Below are 26251 nucleotides of genomic sequence, written 5' to 3' on the forward strand. Positions count from 1 at the left end.
CATTAAAATTTTGTGACTTATTGATTCATTTCGTTAGGAGGAATCGGAAAAGTAAAAAAAATATGATTGAAACTCATAATTTTTTGAATAAAGACAAAAATAAGTCAAAAAGACAACTTTATTTTTTACTTATTTTTGTCTTTTTAAAAAAAAATTGAGTTTTGAACAAAAATTTGTACTTTTTCAATTCCTCTTGCTGAGACGAATCAATAAGTCACAGAAGTTCGGCGCAAAACTAACAAATGCGAATCTTTTTCGAAAACATTATATTTCCATATCTATCTCATGCTAGTTCTTCCTGCATGAATCCTGGACCTCCTGGTGAAACCCATACCTTCTAATCAAGATCTTCTCATGTGGCTCAAAATTGGATTTATCACGGTCTTATTTCATGATCCAAACCATTTATTTTTACTGGTCTAGACATATACACCATTTATGAAAAATTCAAGTTAAACGGACATTGATATCTGTTAGAACGAACCATACTTATTTTAAGAGCAATTGATGGTTAGAGTCTGACAGTTCATTGCTCGCAAAAACAGATCTGATTTGACCAAACTTTTATCATTGCCTCATTAGTCTAGTTTTATGCTTGGATGATTAACATAACGTGATCTACAAAATGAACAGGTTGTCAAATGGGACCACAGTGGATCTAATTTTGTGCATGTGGGATCACGCGATATCGTCACATGAGAGGATCCTAACTCCATAATTACAAGGGAATACAAAGCGATAAGCGTACTTGTCTAGCTGGTGGATTGTTTTACAAGCAAACATACCTACCTAATATCTACAAGAAGGCAAGAACTATCAAGCCACTGCAATAAGTAAAGAAAACTGACTTGCTGTCAAACTAACTACTCATACAACAAATTCTATGAATGCAAGATTGCAAAAGGCGAAAACTTAAAACGAAATTAAGAATACCAACTACCTCAAGGGGTTGCAAGACTACAAACCGAATAAGTCGGCGCCACCAAATATAGCAGCACTGAACTGTCTCGTATTCAGGTCGCTCCCATCCAGAGCAGAACCGAATCGGTCAAGCCATTGAGTGGGGCTTGAACTTTCAGCTTCCTCTACCCACTCTGAAGTCATATTGATGTCATCAAGTTGAAGTGGGTCGGATTCTGGAGACTTGGACTTTGTTGATCTAGACAACTTGAGGTTGTAACTTATGTAGGCGAGGTCATTCAGTGTTTCCTTATCAATCTTGTTGCGCTTCTCTGAGTGTATTTGCTTAAATGTGTTCCACTGCTTCTCTACTGTAGGAGTGCTGCAAACCTGACTGAGTATTCTAATGGCAACTCGTTGCAATGTCGGAGCAGCGTCACCATACTGTTCCCACCAAAGCCCTGCATTAATGTATTTGCAGTATGTTTAGTATTTCAACAAATAGTACTCAGTAACTCGTACCATACACACATATACGCAAGAATGTCACACACGCACTCTTCTTCCCCCATATTTTAGTTTTCTATCTCTGATGCATGCAATAAGAAAACGACAAGAACAAATCAATGGCTTAACAGCTTAACCTGCACAAACTGTATACAATTGACAACAGTTCACAAGTAGTTTGAGTGACACGGAGCTTAAATAAAAGTTCAAGTGAGGTTTGAGGAAAGAACCTGTTTATATCGCTATGTGCAGTGACAGGCACTAAAGAGGTCACTATGGCTAAAATTGAGGATAAATTTGGTTATCAAACTGTTTTTCCCACTAATATATATCACAAGAATTAGCAAACAAAAGAGTGTAATCACTGTAATGTATGAAAGTTCTTAATATAACCATATACCCCACCGAAACTATATGCTTACCAGGTGAGACTGTATCAATTGCCTCCTTTGCAAGGTTACAACCAAACATCCCGGTTGCCCTTGTAAACAACAGAATCTGATTGGTAATGTCTCGTCTTAATTCAGGTGTGGGTAGTAGCTTCTCCAGAACTCTCAAAAAATCTTCCTTTATAGACCGAAGAAACTTGATTTCGGGATTATACTGGATGCTAGGGTTCAAAAATGCAGCTGCTGCATGGAGAGGTGAATGGAGGTGGTTGTGCCAATTTTTATCAACAATATCTAAAAATGTCTTGCACTTAATCTCATCCATAATGTAGTATGTCCTTATCGACTCTTTGGCTCTGGTCATCAGCTCATATATATATCCCATGGCGGGTTTCCGTCCAGATACTTCCCTTAGCACTTTCAGGAATGGCTCAGAAAAAGCAACACACTCTTCAACTGCTCTCCAGAACTCACCATCGTCAAGTATTTCAATACAAGTTATGCTTTGAGATTTATTTGCATAAACAGGATTTGAAGAAAACTCAGGGCTGTTGAACATATGCTTCAATCTTGACCTCTGCTTCAATATAGACTGCAACGAAAGAAAGTTGGAAACGGGTTTTGTGATACCAGTCTTAATGATTTCTTGTCCCCCCGTGAACTTCTTCATCAGATCAAGAACCCCTGAGTTGTTATATACAAACTTGGAAATAGCTTGTGCTTGCAATATGCATCTGTTCACCCAATCTACCTTAGAAAACTCCTCCAAAATCGCATTCACACAGTGGGAAGCACAAGGGGACATAAACATGGTTCCGTAATTCTGCAGGAGATGGTTTGATAAACCAATGCAGTTGAGATTATTATCCACAATTATCTGCACAACATTCTCTGGGCCAAAATCTTGTAGTACGGAATCAAACAAATCAGGGTAGAATTTTATGTTCTTGTGATGTGAAGATACATCTACTGATTTGTGAAAAAAGGTTCTGGAAGGAGATGAAACAAAGAAGTTGATCAGAGCTTTTGATTTGTTATCTGTCCATGTTTGGGCAATTATAGTACAACCTGTTGTAGCCCATTCTTTCTCAATGTCTTTTGTCTGTAAGCTCACTTCAGATTTGATCCTGTCCAGCCAAATGGTCTTCAGGGTTTCTGCAGATGGACCCCTAAATCCGATACCACATTTTCCAACTGCATCAATCATGAGCTGGTACGACAACGAACGAGCTGCACTGATGTCCAGTTTATTCTCAAAAAAGAACAAAGCAATACTCCTGTCTGCATTTTCTTGGTCGTTTGTTGCAGGGGAAGAGGCCACCATTGTGAGGGGTGGAAATATTTTGGCAATGGGAGATGGCGTGTCCATGGAAATGAGGGACTTGCTTGCAGAAGAATTTACAGGAGATTTTGCATCTACTGGCTTTTGCTTCTTAGCAATAGAATTCTCTTTGCCATCATCCTTTGATGCTATTATTGCCCTCACCTTATCAGTGACATCATCCCTTACTTTGCTACATGGATTTACACCTTTACTAGGAATCCGTGAAAGATGATGCTTTAATCTGCTAATGCCGCCATTTAGAATTCTGAAGCAGAATTTGCATCTCACCTTGTTACCATCTAACTTATCGGCATATTCCCAACAAACATCTTTTTCTCGAACCACTGCCACGAAAACAATCAACCAATTTATTTACAAGGTGTTATAGCAAATTTCCTTCTCTCCACTATTCAACCTTAAACTACTATTTATGACGAAGAGAAAAACCAACTGAAAACAAAATATCACCTCATTTCAGAAGAATATCAGTGCTTTTAAGGTTTTTATTCTTGAACACAAACATTGATAATTCCTCGTCCTACACTAAGACTAGTCGTATGGTTATTTGTAGATTACTGGGAGGAGTTAATAGACTCCATACTGACTTCTCTTGAATTCTGCAGGTGGTGTGGTTGGACAAAAACCCGGAATTCATGACCCAGACTTTGCCGTCTACTACCTTTTTATGACTATAGTTGAGCGTCACAAACTCCAAAAGCACCAGATCCGTATTTATAAGAGAGAGACATAACCCATACTCTATTGTACAAATCAATCTACCAGTCTTTGACAGTAACAGCAACTTGTTCACAAAAAGTGTAATTATACAAAAAAAAATCTTTTTCCTTCCTTTGGTCAGTAGAATTTTGCATGGGTAGCTTATCTCAACATACTAAAAGGTTTGCAGAAATTTGACAATACTGCTGACATGAGGTGGATAAGCCCCAACTGTAACAATAACCATGCTTCAGGATGCATGCAACTTTTTATGTAATCTTTTTTTTTTTTTTTCAAACGAAATTTGTGACAAGAAAAAGGCAAGGACTTACTGACGATGCAGATGCCCTTCCGTCCTCTATACTTGCTAAAACCAGACATAAGATCAAAGTCAGCAAACAATTTTCAGGAACTACCAATTGAGGAAATGAAGTAGATCAACCACAATAATGACAGAGAAAAAGAGTGCCAACAACAGCAATGTATGGAACAATCTGATTGACATTCATAAATACACGCTAAACTTTAAGGAAGTTAAGGTGCACACAATCAACACTCACGAGCCTCAACCTTACAAGCAACACCAGCGGGATATATATGAGCAAAGTGTATGAAAAAAAGAAGAAATGCTAGGCTACCAGCAATAAATATGTTTCAACATTAGATGGTCCATAATCATAAGAGAAAGAGAATGCTTTGGCTCGTGAGTGTTAATGCTGCCGTGATCTAATGGACAAGTATGATTCTAGCGGGGAAGTACATGAAAACCCATGAAACCAAGAATATTTTATTGTTTCCAAGAGACAATCAAAGGAAAGTACTTAAGTAGCTGCACTAAAAAACGCAATGCAAGAAATCGAGGGTACAGAGATCTGGCTCCTACGCTGTAGTATCTCCACACAATCACCACATCTCCTATAGGCATGTCGCCACGTGTTAGCCTCGTACGTGACAAGTGGACCAATCATATATCTCCACGTGCTCACGTATAAGCAACGAGGGCCCCCTCCTCAAGTCTTCAAACCTCGTGGTTTTTCCTAGCTGATCTACACCGTCACGGCAATAAGACACGACATCAACCTGATTATATTTGGTTTATTGTATTGTATGACGACGGTTTTCTATTGAGAAGTATGTTGATTAACTGTCTAAGTTGTGATCCAAAACAGTTAGTGTTCCTTTAGACATTTTCCCTTCAACATTTCATACAGCTTTCCGTAAAAATGCCTATCTCCTTCGCACTTAAATGGTTTAAAGCTCCTACAATCAACCTTCAAACCAGCAGTCATCCAAATAGGAAGTATGTGTAGCTCCAAAACAAGCAGATCTTGCTATGGGAACACAATTCCTGCAAGCCCGGCCTAGGACCATTCCTCTACTGATTAGCCATCATTTTATTCCTCAGTCCTCACAAGTTTTTCAATTCTCCGAGTAACATTCTTACATGTACTTTTTAGTTCAGATAAGTTTTTGTGCCGAGACATTTACTCTGTACAACAAAATGCACAAGAACCTTGAGGGTTAGTCCAGGTAGTCGGTGGGGTGCTCCCCCCACAATTGAATGGGATCGACTCTTGGCTCAGTGATTTAAAAAGCGCGTGCCTCGCACCATGGCGAGGCAAGCAACAAAAAAAATATTTTGAAACACTACTTGGGCTAGACCGCAAAAAAATTGAAACACTGTTTGTGTAGAAAACTTGTTCTAATAAATCGTGCCTCGCTGCCCAGCAAAAAAATAAAAATTTGCGCTTTGCGTCAATAAAGTGCGCTTCTCGCCTTGCGCTAAAGCTCTAGGGGACCTTGACGCCTCGGTGCGCTTTTCACCATTTAAAACACTGCTTGGACTAAATCGCAAGAAAGTAAGTTCCGGTGAATTCCTTAGGCTTGACGTAAATGACCTGCCTTTGACCAGATCGGGGAGGAGTTTAGTTGAGGAGCCCCTAGGCTAGCCACCCATCCCTGACCAACATACCCAAAAAAAATTCATATAAAAAAACTTCTCAATGACAATTAGACACAGGAATTGGCCAAAATCTTATAAGACTGCCCAAAAATTTGACATTCCTCGAAATTTTTCAAAATTCAGCAATCTGAACTATTGGCATAACTTAATGAAACTCAGAAGTGAATTTCAAAACTAGGTCAACAATTTGACCTAGCATATTTGAAGTTGAACAGAGTGGTAGGGTTGAATATCTCTCTAGCTTCACTCAATCAGTGCACTATACTCTCTAATCGTATCTCCGTACTTCATCCTCACACAACCTCAGAAATTTAACCTAGATCAAAAAACTGAGACAACCCAAAAAAGTTAAAACAGTTTCAACGCTCTTTTTTTTTCCCCCCCTCATCCCCCTCCATTTTCTCAGGAACCAAACAGGTTATCACAGCAGCACCCAAACGAACGTAATTGAATCCCTTCCAGATTTTCGTCAATTGCAGAGGGATATACGTATACTGAAACGATATATTTGAGATGTATATAATGCACATATATGTGAGGAGGAGTGAAAGAGAAAACAGCGAGAAATAGTATAAGGAAAGCTTACAGAGATGGAAAGAGAGAACTCGTCGGGTACTTCGGAGAGAGAGAGAGAGAGAGAGAGAGAGAGAGAGAGAGAGAATCGGAAGTTGCAGATTTTAGAATTTTTGGTGATTTATCGCGATATTTTGTGAGGGTTAGGGCTTTTTTTTAGGGTCTCTCTCTCTCTCTCTCTCTCTCTCCCTCCTCATGTCGTCGTACGCAGCTCCCTTCTTCTCGTTTTCTTTTCTTGGAGTATTAAAATTCGTCTCTAATTCCGTTATCTGTTTTCCTAATGTTTCTTTTAAGTAGCCGGCGATATATCGCGTTTCATTTGTACACGTGGACCAAATCCGAACGTTTATTGGTGGAGAACAAACAAAATGTGAGTACTTTCTTTGTTTGGCCTTCAATTTTGAGAGTAAAAAATCTCATAAGTCTGCGTACTTGACAATGTTTTAACAAATTTTAACAAATTTTTTTAATTTTTAGATAGAGATACGCTATATACATCTAAAAAGTTTTCAAAAAATAAGTAATAATTTTGATAAAAAATTAATAGAGACGAAAAAAATGAATTACAAGTCTAAAATTTTTGGAGAGAATTTTTTTGAAAAGAGAACCAAACAAGCTTGAGTGATCTTCACGAGCACTACAATTCATTCGAACATTACCAATCACTCCTTTTAGTTTAGATCCTGAAGAGATCTACTGCTTGAATCCCCCCCGTTAAACGATGGATTCGTGTCCAATGAAAAATTACGAGGAATGTTCAATCAATGGTTGGATGATTAGTTTAATTTTGTTCAAGATATTATTAATTTTAAAAAAATCTGACATTACATGTTAATTTCGTATGTGAGAGAAGATGTGAAGCGACATTTATTAAAATTATACATTGTGATTGGAGCTAGCTTAAATACCAATCTATAGACTTGACATCATTGACGTGAGGCATTGTTTTGCCGTCAAAAAATGGTGTCATCGTGAGTCCAAATAATTTAAATCGTTCAGTTGTAGTAACTTGTAAAGCTTGACGAGCAGAGCAGTTTGCTACAAATCAATTTGATCGGATTTCGGTCCTTATCAAATGAAATTTATTTTGACGTGCAGTCCCTATTGGGTTCATGGGAAAAAAAAGTGCCATCCCTAATAATCTTGTGGTCTTCACCTCATACGGCTTTACACTTGATGTACAAAATTGGATTTCGGTCCTTATCAAAGTGATTTTTGCGCTTCACTTTTTACTGATGGTACTCTACTTTTAACGTGAAGTTACTAGTAATTTCATGAATAAAATGAAGTGCAAAAATCAAAATCCCAATTTTATACCCTTGTTCCAATAGCAACTTTTAGGACTTAAGAAAAAAGGTCCTAAAAGTTGTTTGACCCAAAAAAAAACTTCTAAGACTTTTTTCAATTTTGTCCTCATTTTGAATTTTTTTCACGTTTCTAAGTTTTATGCCCCATTTTTTTTACTTTTTCGATTCACCCTGACGAGACGAAATCGGAAAAGTAAAAAAGTAAGGTATAAAACTAACAAACGTGAATTTTTTTTGAATAAAGACAAAACCAAAAAAAATAGAAAAAGTAGAAAAAATGTTAATGAAATGGGGTCTTACCGTAACAAAAATAAATCAACCCGCGAGAACTTAACAGTAATTTTTTACCTTTGAATTCACCAATTTATCTGAAGGGTGAACAAACGAAAATGCTAGAGCAACCGACCTCGGCCACTAACGGCACCCGAGGATCACTTCGGGCCCCACAAAGATGATCCGAGCCGTTCAAAATTTTAAAAAAAAAAATCCAAGTGGGCTCTCAAAAACTCAACTCCATCCGATGTGTGTAGGTGCTCGATCCAATCATTCCATTTTTCTCACTATCTCCTCTTAACCTATCATATCCATCTCATCTCCAAACGATTTTACTTTCAAATCTCAAAACATTTGTTCTTAGTTCCCTTCCTCCCCTTACGGTAAGAATAGATTGCGCAATTTCCTTTGCTTTCGATCCTAATATTATTCGATCCAATAGGAAAAGACAATTACCCATACATCGCAATAAAAGTGGAACACCAAAAGAAGAAAGCCATGTTAGATTGTTCATCTTACATAACAAGAAGTTGAGCCGTGAAAAGAGTATCCACAACTCTATACATAATGGTCATGTTAAATTGTACTATGCACTGATCATTGTGATGGAGGCCGCTATTATGCCTCTAATTTCTACACGAATATTTTGCTTTATAATACTGCTAGAAAAAACGGACCCGTGCTATGCACAACATGATTAGCGCATAATTGTGATTTTAAAATTCACATTTAAAAGTAATATTTTGATGCAAGGCACCATATTTTTTGTTTATGTTTACATTTTCTTAGGTGTAAAAAGTGTGCCCCGTTACCACCAGTACATAAATGTGTTCATCAAGAATGAAATCGATTAATTCTATTAATCAAATCACTAATTTAGCATAGGTTCGGTGTTATTATCCATGCATAGTACGGGTTCATCTAGCAAGGTTGACGATGTTATCTGCTGAATTAGTGGTAGAGTGCAGTGGCATAAGTTCCAGAGCGTGTGCAATCCTAGGCTCCATTTTTTTTTTGTGGCAAAATCCTAGGCTCCATTTGTTTCGATGTAAAATGTTTTACAATGTAACAAAGAAAGCATGAGAGGGGGAAGACATATTAAAGAAGAAATCGCACGAAACTGGGGGATCATCAGCTTACCAGTTTGCTAGTAATTGATCTTGCGATTGAAGTTCTTCGTCATCTATCGTGATTGATGGAATATGGCGGATCTTGTGCCACTCTGGGCCGATTTCCTTCTTGCATCTTTCCTTGAGAAGCGGACAATCATAAAAATACAAAGAGCGTAACTTTGTGAGGCGTTGCATTACTTCTGCTTCGGGCAGTTTCATCAGTTCGTCTGCATAACGAATAGAGAGAGACTGAAGAGAGGAAAGGTTTCCCAGCCACTCAGACAGAGATTCCAACCCACGAAAATGTTCCAGTTCCAACGCTTTTAAGGCAGTGAGATGCTGAAGGTGCTCTGGCAGAGACTTGACACTTTTCCGCCCTCTTAATGTCAGGGATTCCAGGGAAACCAAGGGGTACTGAAGGTGGTTTCGTTGTTGGGTGATGGCTTCATCTTCATCCTCTTTCTCTCCAGCAGCAGCAACAAAAGGATCAGGCCAGGGGAAATAATCAAGCTCAGTTGAGAAATAACCAATTACCAAACTTCTAAGGCCAGTGAGAGAGAGCAGGAACCTGGTCCAGTCAATTGTCAATGTCTCAAAGCCAGTCAATGTAAGCTCCTTGAGGGACATGGGCTTGTTAGGAACAAGGTTGGCCACCATTAGTTTAGGGCAATGATCTATCTGTAAATTCTCAAGAGATACAGGGAGGTACAGCCCACTTGGAAAACATGTCAGACTAGAGCAGTACCGCAGACTAGCTTCTGAGAGATACGAAAGATTTCCTAGCCCACTGGGCAAGAATGACAAGTCACGGCAAAAAGCAATTGAAAATTTTCTTAGAAATTTGTTTTTTACCAGCATTCGTTCGAGTACCAAATTGAGCTCTGGCCCTGAGGCTTTATAGAATTGCACGTGCTCTAGTGTGGTAATTGTGCTGCTCATCTTTTCTAATGCCTGGCTTCTGGAAGAAAAAATTATCAATTCCTTAATTGATGGGAAATGACTTGGAGCAGTAATCAACTTCCCACATTGTTCCATCTCCAACACCTCAAGGCAAGGAAAAACAGATGCAGCACACTCATCTACACCCATCCATTTCACTAGGTTGAGTACACGTCTTAGGATGAGCACTCTTAATGATGGAAATACAGCTGCGCCTTCACTAATAGGACCATAGAACTCAGCACCAATACATTCCAAGTTCTTCATCTCATCTATCACAACCTCCTCAAGACAAGGAAGGTGCCCCAGTGAGGGAACTTGTTTGCATTTGTTGCAGTTCATCAAGTTTATCTTAACCAAATTACAAAGCACCAACGTGGGACTTGGTGTCATCATCCATGATGCAAAATTTTCGCCCTCAAAGCGCGTAATGCGTAAGCCTTTTAAACTGTTGTGTGGTAGAAGGCCTTCCAACACATCTTCGTCACTGTTAATCTTTTCTTCTCTTTCATCGCTCCAGCTAAAACTTAGCACCTGAATGTATGGCTTGCATGGCAAATTTGCTTTCTGTGCTTCTGCTCTGTTTGCCACATTCTCAAGTCCGCAAATCCCTAATTCGCCTCTGAGGTTGGTTAAGAATCCCAGCTCTTCAATTCGGCGCCCTTCGTCTTGTCCCACAACAAAAAATGGTAATGTTTGAAGAGACGTTAATTGTCGTATTCCTATGGGCAATGAAATTGGAGATTTTAAGTAAAGATGTCTCAAACTGATCAACTTGCAAAAATCTGTTGGAAGCTCCTTAAATTCACTGCTTCTTGACACATTCAAAGTCTGCAAATTATAGAGCTTACACAGAGAATCAGGCAACCTGTTGATTAGTGTCTTTGAAACATTGAGATACCTTAAATGTTTCAGCTTGCCAATTGACTCTGGCAAATTTTCAGTGCCAAAGTCAATCAAGTCAATTTCACGTAAGCCCTTAAATTTCCTCAATTCACAGTGGAGGAGATCGCCTGATAAACGCAAGGTTCTCAGTCTTCGAGCTCTTACTTTTGGAATGCTTATGCCTTCCCCTGTCCCAGAAAACAATGATAAATGGAGGACCTCAGGAACATCGTTCACCTCTCTAGACCTTGAAGTTATGCAGTAGTAATTATTTGAGACACGGAGTGCAAGATCATGTACAAGATCATGCATCTTGCAGCTTTTTATATTTCCGTACTCATCCTTTTTGACATCTTGTAATAAAGAGTTCCACAACAACACACAGAAATAATCATTACCTATATCCTCCATCAACCGATTACTTTCTTGAGGGGGCTGAAGATACCCCTGGGCCATCCAGCGCTGGATTAAGTCATCCTTTACAATATTATCATCCTTTTGAAAAAGTGAACAATATGCAAAACACTGTTTCAAAGATGCTGAGGGTAAGTGATTAAAACTCAATAATAAAGCACTTTCCACATTATTGTCACTTCCAAGTGAATTCCATAATCCACTCTCCTCCTGGATTTTCAACCACTCATGTTCAAGCTTCTTTGAGTACATCAAACCTCCTATTGCCTTTACAGCCAGCGGCACACCCCCACACCTTTCCACAATCTTTTTACCAACCTCCTCCAAATATGAAGTTTTTCTTGGCCCTCCAGCAGCAAATGCTCTTTTACAAAACATTGTCCAACTATCATCAGGTGATAGTTTACTTAAAGGGTAAACAGAAGAATTTTGCAGGGCATTCACAACTTTATAATTGCGAGTCGTGACTAGAATTCGGCTTCCCTTATCACCACTTATTCCAATCAAAGCACTTAAGAGTGTTTCCCATTTTTCAGGGATCTCATTCCACACATCGTCAAGCACCAGCAAATACCTTTTCCCACCAAGCTTTTCTTTAAGCTTTTGGACCATTCCTTGAGTATTTGACTCGTCCAGTTTAGTTCCACCAAGAGATAATTCCATTTGATTCAGTATCATTTCGACTCGAAAATCATCAGACACACAAATCCACATTCTATGATCACTAAAACTCTTCACCACCTCCGGATTATTGAAAACCAGCTGAGCAAGGGAAGTCTTGCCTAGCCCCCCCATCCCTACAACCGCGGTTACAGGGGTATAATTCTGATCGTTGCTTTCGGAGCTTTGTAACATCTCTACTACTTTTGTTACATCATCACCTCTTCCTACAATTTCAGATTCGCTAATATAGGGGTGAGTCTGCACAACTGTGGGAGCTTCTACAGAACTGCTACTTGTTAACTTTACTGGGCTAAGACCAAGTTCACCAGTTGCACTTTTGTAAAGTTTATCTAGTGATTGATGGATATTCTTGACCTTATAAGCCATCTTGAGACGAAACGCCAACGGGTTTGAGAGGGAAAAGAAGTTGCGTACCTTATTCCTAATTCTGTTTTCCAACTTCCTTCGACAAACTTCATATGCATACTCATCCAGAATGTCATCAGCTTCGCACGTCACCACCTTGAGTTTCTTCAGCCAATTCTGCACCGTTGGTGTCCCCATCTTTTGCCGTTTTTCAGCATCATTTAATAAAATCTGGGCAGTTTCAAACCTTTTGCTGAGGCTTTCAAGCTCTTCCTTGAAACCCCAAGCCAGGTTAGCCCCTTCAACAGCTAGTGGAAGCACCTTCTCTGCGATCCCCTCAACTGCAGCAATAACGAGAGATTCCATCTTTGTTCTTGGTTTGTGAAGATAATTAAGCACCAAAAAGTATGTCAGTTAGGAAACTTTGTAGTGCTTGCAGAGTTGAGGAGGGCAACAACAAAAGAAGTTTGAGGTGATGAGAGAAATAGAGAGGGGGAGAGGAGTAAATGTCAAGTAATAGTGGTCAAGGCACTACCAGCTTAGCTCCAAATGAGTTAGATGGTGTTCCACTTTTTCAGAAAGTATTTTTTTTCAAACGAAGGTAATTTTAAATTTAAATATAATGAAAATAAAAAATATTTTTTTAATTTTTTTTGCATCGTTTAAAAGATCTTAATGAAATCTATCAAACAAGATCTATATTGGTAGGAAAATTATTTGCGTAAATACATAATTTGTGAGCTTGAAATTGTCTTCTTTTTCAAAAAGTTCTTTTTTTCACAAAAGTAAAACGGCTTAGACTTTGTTTGTTTCTATACTTAACTTTGTTTTCTAATCATTATTCTATATCTTTCTCCGATCGTTACCTTATTTTTTCAATTATTACTTTCATTTCTCTCTCTATGTCTCTCTACTCATTACCTCTATCTTTAATTATTACCATATTTCTCTCTCTACCCACTACCCAAACTAAAATACTCAAAATTCGCAAACGAACAAGGCTTTAGAGTCTGCTCCACCAATCTGTCAAAGTCCAGCTGGCAGTTAATTGCAAGTTAGATTGAAATGCAGATTGTAATTTTTCATTGAAATGTAGAGTGAAGTTCCTTTGATTCTTTGTATTTCATTTCATGTTCATTTCGGGTGTAATTTCATATAAGTAGGGATACTAATCATTGTAAAGTCAAGTTCAACTTTTAGGACTTCAAAAAAAAAAAAAAAGGTCCTAAGAGTTGTTTGACCCAAAAAAAAAAAAAAAAAACTTTTAGGACTTTTTTTAATTTTGTATATATTTGAATTTTTTTCGCGTTTTTGAGTTTTACACCTCATTTTTTTACTTTTCCGATTCACCTCAATGAGACTAATCGAAAAAGTAAAAAAGTAAGGTGTAAAACTAACAAACGTGAAATTTTTTTGAATAAAGACAAAATCAAAAAAAAATAGAAAAAATGTTGATGGGATGAGGTCTTACCGTAACAAAAATAATTCAACCTGCGACTTTTAGAACTTAACAGTAATTTTTACCTTAGAATTCACCTATTTATCAGAAGGGTGAACAAACGAAAATGCTAGAGCGACCGACCGTGGCCACCGACCCCGGCCACAGACGGCACATGGGGATCACTCCGGGCCCCACACGGATGATCCGAGCCGTTCAAAATTTTTAAAAAAAATTCCAAGTGGGCCCGCAAGAACTCAACTCCATCCAATCTGTAACACCCCGTCCCACATCGGAAGTCTACATGGATGATCTTGGGTATATAACAAATCTTGTGGGCTACTATTAGTACCTTGTACTTAAGCTTTTGGGCCATATGGTGTGGCTTGTAGATCAAAATCAGGGTACTAGGCCAGTGGTGCCATCCATGTGCACGACCATGTGGGCCTTGGAGTTTGGTTTGATTTGGTTGTTAGTTTGATTTGTATTGATGATTATAGTGCTCAACCCCTCACGAGGGCGCGAGGCTATAAAGTTGGGGAGATTGTAACACCCCGTCCTACATCGGAAGTCTACATGGATGATCTTGGGCATATAACAAATCTTGTGGGCTACTATTAGTACCTTGTGCTTAAGCTTTTGGGCCATATGGTGTGGCTTGTAGATCAAAATCAGGGTACTAAGCCAGTGGTTTGCTTGGGGCGTTACTTGTGTAGGTGTTCGATTCAATCATCCCATTTTTCTCACTAGCTCCTCTTAACCTATCCTATCCATCTCATCTCCAAACGATTTTACTTTCAAATCTCAAAACATTTGTTCTTAGTTCCCTTCCTCCCCTAACGGTAAGAATAGATTTCGTAATTTTCTTTACTTGAACGTTAATTTGATCCAATAGGTAAAATACAATTACCCATATGTCGCAATGAAAATGGAACACCAAAAGAAGCACGTCATGTTAGATTGTGCATCTTACGTAACAAGAAGTTGAGCAGTGAAAAGAGTATCCACAACTCTATACGTAATGGTCGTGTGACTCATGTTAATTATTTCAAATCATATACTCTTATTTTCTTTGCATTTGCTGTTTGATGTGCTTTTTAAACGTATGTTTTTTTCCATAATAATATTGCAACAATCCAAACGGTTGGTACCTCTGACGTACGGAGAATTATAAAACTGAATGATGTAGAACCACCCGGTAAGTACCTGAAATATAGGCACTAAACATTGTGATGGAGGCTGCTATTATGCCTCTAATTTCTACACAAATAGGTATTTTGCTTTATACTACTACTAGAAAAAACCCGTGCTATGCACAACGTGATTAGCGCATAATTGTGATTTTAAAATTCACGTTTAAAATAATAGTTTGATGTAAGGCACCATATTTTTTGTTTATGTTTACATTTTCTTAGGTGTAAAAAGTATGCTGTGTTCATCAAGAATGAAATCGATTAATTTTATTAATCAAATCACTAATTTAGCATAGGTTCGGTGTTATTATCCATGCATAGTACAGGTTCATTGCTAGTAACGGTTCATCGAGCATGGTTGATGATGTTATCTGCTGAATTAGTGGTAGAGTGCAGAGGCATAAGTTCCAGGGCATGTGCAGTCCTGGGTGACAAAATTGTTGTCACTAAAACTGTTTAGTGATAAATTTTTAATGTTTAGTGGCATGTAGTCTTTACAGCTTATGAAATTTATAGTGTGGGGGCTGTGAAATCAAACAGGACCTGTAAAATGCTTGAGTGGTGCCAATAAATTTTTTTTTTATCTGTGGATCTTTTATTCTGATCTCCAGTTCAACTAGAAACTATATCAAAATGATAAAAGTTGTGTTTGTATATCAGATAATCATATACAAGTATCCGGCAAAAAATGGGACTGGCACACAAGACTTTGGGAGAACCGCGAGAGATGGATTGATTTAGTTCGGTTTCTAGGCGTACCAAAAACTTAACTGGTATGGTGGTATACCGGTACCTACAGTTCCAGAGTTCTTGGACCAAAATTGAACAGATTAATATCTGGAACCAAATCAGCCCAAGCCGCAAAAAAGGTTCGGTTGTGGTTCAGCTCTAAAGTTTTACACTAAAAATATCAGCGCTGTGTCCAAACTAGCTAGTTCACCAAAAGTTAATTCTGCCTATGGAGGCATTCTAAACAATCTATAATCATACTTCAAATTTCGAATCGCACAACCGATGCATAACTCACATCAGTGTATGTTTTCTGCAGCAGAAAGAAAAACTGGAAGTGCAAGATTATTTAGGGAGGGCATAGCCCAGGAAACTAATGAAGCAGAAACAAGCAGCTAGCAATAAGGAAAATGTGACAGAATATCCAGATGAAAGCAAGGGCAAAGCAAAAAACCATCAAATAAAGAAGATCAAAAGGAGCAGCAACAGACAACAGGAGCAACCACCAGAAACAAGAGCAGATGAAGCACAGGGAAGCAGGAAGCCAGAGTGCAGGAGACAGAGGCCATCCAGATTTCCACTTGACTAAGCATAATCAGCAGAATTCACACCTTCAATAACATGAGCAATAGGGCCGGCAGCGAATCCAGTAATGACTGGGAGAAAGAAAACACACAAAATCGAGTCTAAAGACATTAGCCATCTGTATAACATCTAGTTGTACAACCCGTGCACAAGCTGATAACTTGAGCAGACAAAAAAACATCTAGTACTATAATCTCACATCATAGCCTCAGGCCCTCAGTTATGTAATGTTGACACGAAAGGGTCTAGTCGTTCCCATTACAGTCAACTAGTCATCTGTCATCTTAAGAAAAGTCCCTATGTCAAGTACTTGGAAGATGGTGTTCGTAGTTACAAATTGCAGGCGATCACCATATATAAGTACAGTAGCTTCTAAAATCAACATCATGACTACATAGCAGCAAATTGTGCAACAAGAAGCAATGGTCCCTTCCTGCCGGCTTATTTGCCCATTTTAATTTACTATCCGGATATCTTCTAGTTTATTTCTTTTTAGATGATTTTGAAATCTTTGTCTACAAGAGCAAAGTGAGATCTTTTGAATGGGAAATCTTTTAGATATCAATTGTCGACCTAATTAAAGGTCACAACTGCCCAAAAGGGACAAAGAAATTGGGATGAAGGAGCATTTAAATGCATAAGAAAAGATAGAAACAATAGTCAGAAAGAGCGAATTGCATATTCCAAATAGAAGAACGTAGTAATGCCTTACGGTTGAAGACATTATAATAAACATCATATAGCAGAAAGCTGAGCAAAGCAATATCTCCTCCACTTCAAAAAGACAAACAGATAAACAGAAAGATAAAAACTAGTTAACTTTGATAAAAAGAAAAAAGTGGTTAGCTTTGATATATCATATACATACACGTGCAAGTATATATAACTAGCATCGTGTCCGTTCAATGCATGAAAAAAAAAAAAACATTGGTATTTTTTTCGGCTCCGTGTATCCATCGGTCACAACGCTAGCCGATAAAAAAGATAAATTTTTTTTTTTTTGGCTCCATGTACGTGCACGCTACCGTTGTTTCCATTCCATGCACATGAAGACATATATCTACTATTATAAATTAACAATTTGAAGTGTAAATAAAATAAATTCAAATTAATTTGCCATTAAAAAAATATAAAATAAAAAAGTAAAATAAACAAATTAAAGCTACAAATTATGATATTTATTTATCTTTTTTATCTAATAGGGTAAAACTTAACTCCCATTTCTCTCTCTCTCTCTCTCTCTCTCTCTCTCTCTCTCTCTCTCTCTCATTGAATTTTAAAATATCTCTCTTTCTCTCTCTCTCTCTCTCTCTCTCTCTCTCTCTCATTGAATTTTAAAATATTAAAAAAATGAAAAATCCAATAAATTAGGAATGGGTGTTTAAAGGCTTGAGAGTACACAACACATTGCTTAGTATATTGATCGATTGATTGGTTAACTTTGATAAAAAAAAAAAAGAGAGGATAATTTTTAAACTAAATACTGTTGATTTGAATCTGAATACGCGTAAGTATGTAAAATTCGTAAACACGTTAACCGAAGCTTTTAATTGAAAGATACCATTAGCCATGAAGTCAATGTCAATTTGCAAAACGTTGACAAAGAGAAGGTTTTACCTAAACATCAATGACAAATCACTTTCTTATCAGATTATATAATTAATCACAGTTTCTTTGGGCCAAAAGAACAAAACAGATTGTTAAGTGTCAACGGATAGCTATCCTACAAAAAAATTATGGAAGTGCGAATTAAGTAAGTCTCTTAATCAGCATTATCTAATCACAAACATAGCATCGATAAGTCAGTAAAGTATAGGAGAATGACAGAGGAAGTGTATTTTGTAAAAAGTAGAGTATCAAAATCATTTCCCAAACTCAATTATATCAGTTGATACAAAGAAGTAGCAAGTGCATATTGAATGGATAGAAACAAAAAATTAAATGACATGTATAAATGCAATTTGCTGTTCTGGTCGGAGCAAAAGAGAAGTTAAATGATTGGCAGGGAATGAAGTTGTGGTTACCTCAAAAGTCCAAGTAGAAAAGGTTGGATTGCGGTTATTTCTCCATAATCTGCAGAGAGAGAGAGAGAGAGAGAGAGAGAGAGAGAGAGAGAGAGAGAGAGAGAGAGAGAGAGAGAGAGAGAGAGAGATCAGCAATGAAACAAAGAAAGCATGAGAGGGGAAGACATATTGAAGAAGAAATCACACAAAATTGGGGGATCATCAGCTTACCAATTTGATAGTAATTGATCTTGCGATTGAAGTTCTTCGTGATCTATCCTGATTGATGGAATATGGCGGATCTTGTGCCACTCCGGGCCGATTTCCTTCTTGCATCTTTCCTTGAGAAGCGGACAATCATAAAAAACCAAAGAGCGTAACTTGGTGAGGCGTTGCATTACTTCTGCTTCGGGCAGTTTCATCAGTTTATCTGCATAACGAATAGAGAGAGACTGAAGAGAGGAAAGGTTTCCCAGCCACTCAGACAGAGATTCCAACCCATGAAAATCTTCCAGTTCCAACGCTTTTAAGGCAGTGAGATGCTGAAGGTGCTCTGGCAGAGACTTGACACTTTCCCACCCTACTAACTTCAGGGACTCCAGGGAAACCAATGGGTACGGAAGGTGGTTTCGTTGTTGGGTGATGGCTTCATCTTCATCCTCTTTCTCTCCAGCAGCAGCAACAAAAGGATCAGGCCAGGGGAAATAATCAAGCTCAGTTGAGAAATCACCAATTACCAAACTTCTAAGGCCAGTGAGAGAGAGCAGGAACCTGGTCCAGTCAATTGTCAATGTCTCAAAGCCATTCAATGTAAGCTTCTTGAGGGACATGGGCTTGCTAGGAACAAGGTTGGCCACCATTAGTTTAGGGCAATGATCTATCTGTAAATTCTCAAGAGATACAGGGAGGTACAGCCCACTTGGAAAACACGTCAGACTAGAGCAGTACCGCAGACTAGCTTCTGAGAGATACGAAAGATTTCCTAGCCCACTGGGCAAGAATGACAAGTCATGGCAAAGAGCAATTGAAAATTTTCTTAGAAATTTGTTTTTTACCAGCATTCGTTCGAGTACCAAATTGAGCTCTGGCCCTGAGGCTTTATTGAATTGCACGTGCTCTAGTGTGGTAATTGTGCTGCTCATCTTTTCTAATGCCTGGCTTCTGGAAGAAAAAATTATCAATTCCTTAATTGATGGGAAATGACTTGGAGCAGTAATCAACTTCCCACATTGTTCCATCTTCAACACCTCAAGGCAAGGAAAAACGGATGCAGCACACTCATCTACACCCATCCATTTCACTAGGTTGAGTACACGTCTTAGGATGAGCACTCTTAATGATGGAAATACAGCTGCGCCTTCACTAATAGGACCATAGAACTCAGCACCAATACATTCCAAGTTCTTCATCTCATCTATCACAACCTCCTCAAGACAAGGAAGGTGCCCCAGTGAGGGAACTTGTTTGCATTTGTTGCAGTTCATCAAGTTTATCTTGACCAAATTACAAAGCACCAACGTGGGACTTGGTGTCATCATCCATGATGAAAAATTTTCGCCCTCAAAGCGCGTAATGCGTAAGCCTTTTAAACTGTTGTGTGGTAGAAGGCCTTCCAACACATCTTCGTCACTGTTAATCTTTTTTTCTCTTCGATAGCTCCAGTTAAAACTTAGCACCTGAATGTATGGCTTGCATGACAAATTTGCTTTCTGTGCTTCTGCTCTGTTTGCCACATTCTCAAGTCCGCAAATCCCTAATTCGCCTCTGAGGTTGGTTAAGAATCCCAGCTCTTCAATTCGGTGCCCTTCGTCTTGTCCCACAACAAAAAATGGTAATGTTTGAAGAGACGTTAATTGTCGTATTCCTATGGGCAATGAAATTGGAGATTTTAAGTAAAGATGTCTCAAACTGATCAACTTGCAAAAATCTGTTGGAAGCTCCTTAAATTCACTGCTTCTTGACACATTCAAAGTCTGCAAATTATAGAGCTTACACAGAGAATCAGGCAACCTGTTGATTAGTGTCTTTGAAACATTGAGATACCTTAAATGTTTCAGCTTGCCAATTGACTCTGGCAAATTTTCAGTGCCAAAGCCAATCAAGTTAATTTCACGTAAGCCCTTAAATTTCCTCAATTCACAGTGGAGGAGATCGCCTGATAAACGCAAGGTTCTCAGTCTTCGAGCTCTTACTTTTGGAATGCTTATGCCTTCCCCTGTCCCAGAAAACAATGATAAATGGAGGACCTCAGGAACATCGTTCACCTCTCTAGACCTTGAAGTTATGCAGTAGTAATTATTTGAGACACGGAGTGCAAGATCATGTACAAGATCATGCATCTTGCAGCTTTTTATATTTCCGTACCCATCCTTTTTGACATCTTGTAATAAAGAGTTCCACAACAACACACAGAAATAATCATTACCTATATCCTCCATCGACCGATTACTTTCTTGAGGGGGCTGAAGATACCCTTGGGCCATCCAGCGCTGGATTAAGTCATCCTTTACAATATTATCATCCTTTTGAAAAAGTGAACAATATGCAAAACACTGTTTCAAAGATGCTGAGGGTAAGTGATTAAAACTCAATAATAAAGCACTTTCCACATTATTGTCACTTCCAAGTGAATTCCATAATCCACTCTCCTCCTGGATTTTCAACCACTCATGTTCAAGCTTCTTTGAGTACATCAAACCTCCTATTGCCTTTACAGCCAGCGGCACACCCCCACACCTTTCCACAATCTTTTTACCAACCTCCTCCAAATATGAAGTTTTTCTTGGCCCTCCGGCAGCAAATGCTCTTTTACAAAACATTGTCCAACTATCATCAGGTGATAGTTTACTTAAAGGGTAAACAGAAAAATTTTGCAGGGCATTCACAACTTTATAATTGCGAGTCGTGACTAGAATTCGGCTTCCCTTATCACCACTTATTCCAATCAAAGCACTTAAGAGTGTTTCCCATTTTTCAGGGATCTCATTCCACACATCGTCAAGCACCAGCAAATACCTTTTCCCACCGAGCTTTTCTTTAAGCTTTTGGACCATTCCTTGAGTATTTGACTCATCCAGTTTAGTTCCACCAAGAGATAATTCCATTTGATTCAGTATCATTTCGACTCGAAAATCATCAGACACACAAATCCACATTCTATGATCACTAAAACTCTTCACCACCTCCGGATTATTGAAAACCAGCTGAGCAAGGGAAGTCTTGCCTAGCCCTCCCATCCCTACAACCGCAGTTACAGGGATATAATTCTGATCGTTGCTTTCGGAGCTTTGTAACATCTCTACTACTTTTGTTACATCATCACCTCTTCCTACAATTTCAGATTCACTAATATAGGGGTGAGTCTGCACAACTGTGGGAGCTTCTACAGAACTGCTACTTGTTAACTTTACTGGGCTAAGACCAAGTTCACCAGTTGCACTTTTGTAAAGTTTATCTAGTGATTGATGGATATTCTTGACCTTATAAGCCATCTTGAGACGAAACGCCAACGGGTTTGAGAGGGAAAAGAAGTTGAGTACCTTATTCCTAATTCTGTTTTGTACCTCCAACTTCCTTCGACAAACTTCATATGCATACTCATCCAGAATGTCATCAGCTTCACACGTCACCACCTTGAGTTTCTTCAGCCAATTCTGCACCGTTGGTGTCCCCATCTTTTGCTGTTTTTCAGCATCATTTAATAAAATCTGGGCAGTTTCAAACCTTTTGCTGAGGCTTTCAAGCTCTTCTTTGAAACCCCAAGCAAGGGTAGCCCCTTCAACAGCAAGTGGAAGCACCTTCTTTGCGATCCCCTCAACTGCAGAAATAACGAGAGATTCCATCTCTGTTCTTGGTTTGTGAAGAAAATTAAGCACCAAAAAGTATGTCAGTTAGGAAACTTTGTAGTGCTTGCAGAGTTGAGGAGGGCAACAACAAAAGAAGTTTGAGGTGAGGAGAGAAAGAGAGAGGGGGAGAGGAGTAAATGCACAAAATTAAATCTGCCTCCCCCAGTTAACAAGAGTCAAGAGGTAACAGGAGGTGGACAGATAAATTATTCTAACTTTATAATTAATATAAAAAGTACAACTCTACGTTTTGCTCCTGAGAGTCACTCAGCTCAATACAAACAATAAAATACACATGGTTCACCTTCTCCACTTAGGTAATATGAAGAGCGAAATTATAGGAAAATATTGCTAAGCGAAGGTAATTATGTGGTAAGTGACTCATTGGAAAGAAATTCATATCCCTAAGTCAATGCCTTTTATTGGGTGCATCCACGTCCAAAGTTTAACCCTCAAAAAGGAAGAGAGCCAAAAGTGGGTTTACCCTTAGACCCAACCGAAATCCAAATTGATCACACCAATCACCTCCTACAACCCAAAGTATCACCAAACAAACCTCAATTCAATCCCAAGTTTCACCAATCATCAAAGCCGAAGTCATCTTCCCCAATTCTTGAAGTTTCGATTTCAATCCAATTCGGCAAATTAAAGATTTTATATTCTTTCCATCTCTTCTATAGTATATTTTTATGTTTTTAAGCATAACCCATAGTACCATATGGTCCCATGCATCAAAACCATGGTGAAACAAGAAAATTTCAAAAATCAGATTCAACCTTGCGGCCGCAAGGACCAGACATCCACCAGAAAGTTCAGTCGTGAGACGCGAATTATGACCTGGTCAGAACTTGAGTTACGCAAGGTTACCTCTTTGAACCTTGCGGTTTGAGCAGAAACCGTCCAGAACCCATTTTTGACCCTCCAAACAACGTTTTTGACACCCAAACATGATTATTTAGACTGTTAAGACCCCTAACAATATTATGTGACCAATTTTAATATTTTACTATTTATTTAGTTGATAAATTAAATCAAATTAAATGTATACACTAATTTTTTTTTTTTTGACATGGAAATGTATACACTATTAAATCCTCTCTATTATTATAAAAACTCATTATTTTAACCAATCCTTTTCTTTTAAGTCACAATAAATAGAAGAACAACGAACAGAACCTTACCGACATAAAATAACATAAAAAAATAATGATCAAATAAAATATTAATAATATTTTATAGTAACGATAAGTTTATTTTTCTACTAATGGTTCTAATCTATTTTTTTCGCAACTTAAATGTTATATTAGTATTATAATTGCCTTACACTTTTTTGTGTATATATATATGTGTACGGGGCGGTTCCGGGGACACTTAAAAAAACCCTTAAAAAAACACTCCAAATCTTAATCTCATAGTTTCCGATCAAATTTTGATGATCCGAGCCGCTCAATGTGTTCAGAACGTGATTTTAAGGGTGGTCGCAAGAAACTGGCAAAAAAACTAACCGGGAAGGGCTTAATTTGAGTAGTTTTTTATTGGACCGTTCAATAAAGTTCAATAAAAAACTGTTCGGATGAAGCTCTTCCCGGTCTTTTTTTTTGCTGATTTCTCGCGAGCATCCTTAAAATCACGTTCTGATCACATTGAGCGGCCCGGATCATCAAAATTCGATCGGGAACTATAAAGTGTTTTTTTAAGGGTTTTTTTAAGTGTCCCCGGAACCGTCCCGATATATATATTAACAATCAAATTTGTAAAATTTAATAATTGTTTTCATACAAGATTAAGAGCAACAGGCCATCCATAAAATGTTACTTGATTTACTGTTCAATAGCATTATGCTTGTTGCTTCAATAATGTGCATCTTATTGATTATTGTTCGATTCATGAACCTACGTGTTATATCAGACTTTAGAGACATGGGGTGGTTTACGATAGAATTCACCTAGACATTGCTAGGTAAATGATAAATTGGAAAGTTATTGAGTTATGATCTGGGTTGATTGTAGATGGATTTCAAGTTGTGATCTGAGATGAGTGCTAAATAGGGCCCAGTCTCCAAGCTAGCGGGAGTCCAATGGCGATTTCGAATTGTGATTTGAGATGGGTGGGGCCCATTATTGATTATTGTGGCGAATCTTAGTCATGTAATGGCATAGTAAGCTACCCTCTTGTTAGGGAAAGACAAGAATGAGTGATCGATCCCATGGGACATATCATGATTAGTAGTTGGGAATTCTTGAGACGAACCCTTGTTACGTCATGGCATGATAAGGTACCCCCTTGTTTGTAGTTGGGGATGCACGCTTAGTAAATAACTTAAGTGTAATCGCGACAACAAGAGGGAATGATCTCATGGGACAAGGCTTGACTAGCCGTTGGGGAGGAAAGGATTTTGTGGAGAAAATCTTAGATTACACATCAGGTTAAAGGATAGTAAGAAAAAGAGTATGTGTTATCCATCTGTATGCTTTCGCATCCATATTATATTATCTTCTTGCTAGCTATAAAGTAAGGGAATAGATGTGAAGGATTGTTCTACTGGGTGAATCCCGTCACTCATGGTACGGAGTACTGTGGCCCCGCTTCGACCAGATTTCTTTTGCAGATAAACTGGAGGGCCCATAGCAAATCAGCATCTTCCAAGAGAGACTCCACAGATGGAGACCAAGTGAGAGTTTGCTTGGAACCCTTGTCAAAACTAGAAGTTAGCTCTGTGCTTTGTCAAACAGATTATTATTTTTGATAAAAACTAGTATATTCAATTTTGTGTTGTAATAATTAAATTTCTATGTTGGAACATCCGGGAAATATTTGGTTGAATAAAGAAATTTTTTTCGAAAAATAATTATGAATGCTCCCGAAATTTCTTGAAAAATCGGGACATAACATCTTAACAAATCTAACAATTTACTTCTAATTCAGAATTGGCTGCAGATTTTTCAACGAACAAGATTATCCCATTTCTGTGTACCCTTGTTTGTAAGACAACTCACTTCTTTTCTTTTCTTTTTTTGGGAAAGCATTTGTTTTTTGAGGAACGGGAAAGCATTTGTAAGACAACTCACAATTGTCCAGAACAATTAGTGAAGGATAACAATTAGTGAAGGATCCATTTCCTTAAAGAAATCAGTTAAAAAAAGAAAGTCAAAAGCCTTAACCCAATAGCAGGGGCTAATCTCTCTCTCTCTCTCTCTCTCTCTCTCTCTCTCTCTCTCTCATCTATTATTCCATGAAAAATTCTGCCCGTTGGATCAAGGATGTGGCGGTGACCCAAGCAAAGAATACAATACGCCAATCCAAGTCTCCCATTTTGAGCCGGTGATGTACAATGAGTATTCCCTTGGTTTCCGTTGTTAGAGATCTGACTCTGTCAAACAATTTTCTATATATTTTTCAAACAAATGAAGTGCAGATCCTTTCTCTTAATCCAACTCAAACCTTTTTTAGTTTAATTTATGGGACTAGCTTGCTGTTTTCCATTACATCCATAGTTCCAGTCTTCCAAACCATACTTGGTGAATACAGGTGTGGTTGAAGCCCACGATTGAATGTTTTGGGGAGTTTTGCTTTGTATCAGGTCTTGGGTAATTTTGTTTTTTTAGATTAATATAGACTTGAATGTTTTGCTCTGTAGTTGGAATATTTTTCGCTAGGAATTTTTTTCCCGTAATTTCAGATTAAACAAGTCTTAAACAATTTGAAGACTTCCAAATAATTTCTTGATTTTCTATTTTTTATGTTTGGTTCACAAGAAAGAGAAGAAAATGAAAATAAAAATTAATTTTCGGAAATCATATGTGTATCGATTGTGGGTTTTGATTTATGTGAATTTAATTGTGGGTCTTGTAATTTCAATCAAATATGTTTGAATTTGTGTTCTTCTTGTTCTTGATTTGAATAGCTCTGTATCTTTTATACTCGATATAGTCTTTTATAATCAAAATAGAGAGATTGATCTTTACTAATACCTGACGTAACCCTTTACAATCAATGACTTGCTTTTTCATACGTCAGACAATGGTCAATCATATAGGACAATGTTCCATCGAAAAATATGACTTGGTCCATGTTAACAGAAAAATTGGTCTTTACTAATACCGAACGTAGTTTTTTATAATCAATG

At 38.0% G+C, this 26251-nt stretch overlaps 3 protein-coding genes across 4 annotated transcripts; all 3 read right to left on the reverse strand.

Annotated features, from left to right (window-relative positions):
• Positions 1 to 637: 637 nt before the first annotated feature.
• Positions 638 to 6630, reverse strand: LOC131319715 (uncharacterized). Of its 2 annotated transcripts, XM_058350106.1 has the most exons (4): positions 6387 to 6630; positions 4170 to 4204; positions 1830 to 3464; positions 638 to 1361 (listed from the first exon to the last, which is right to left on the reverse strand). In XM_058350106.1, coding segments are annotated over exons 2-4 (2040 nt in total). In that variant the 5' UTR covers positions 4171 to 4204; positions 6387 to 6630; the 3' UTR covers positions 638 to 957. The 2 variants fall into 2 exon arrangements, with proteins under 2 accessions (XP_058206089.1, XP_058206088.1); XM_058350105.1 differs by lacking the exon at positions 6387 to 6630 and having other exon boundaries at positions 4170 to 6347.
• Positions 6631 to 9089: 2459 nt separating this feature from the next.
• Positions 9090 to 12698, reverse strand: LOC131321323 (putative disease resistance protein RGA4). Its single transcript, XM_058352319.1, has one exon. It carries the CDS (start codon positions 12696 to 12698, stop codon positions 9090 to 9092), a length of 3609 nt encoding a protein of 1202 aa, XP_058208302.1.
• A 3206-nt stretch (positions 12699 to 15904) lies between these two features.
• LOC131319716 (putative disease resistance protein RGA4) lies at positions 15905 to 22301 on the reverse strand. The gene is made up of 3 exons (XM_058350107.1): positions 18512 to 22301; positions 18302 to 18350; positions 15905 to 16348 (listed from the first exon to the last, which is right to left on the reverse strand). Coding segments are annotated over exons 1-2 (3612 nt in total). The 5' UTR covers positions 22123 to 22301; the 3' UTR covers positions 15905 to 16348; positions 18302 to 18349.
• Between the last annotated feature and the right edge of the window lie 3950 nt (positions 22302 to 26251).

The sequence above is a fragment of the Rhododendron vialii genome, chromosome 3a (genome assembly GCF_030253575.1).
Source record: "Rhododendron vialii isolate Sample 1 chromosome 3a, ASM3025357v1".
Lineage (NCBI taxonomy): Eukaryota > Viridiplantae > Streptophyta > Magnoliopsida > Ericales > Ericaceae > Rhododendron > Rhododendron vialii.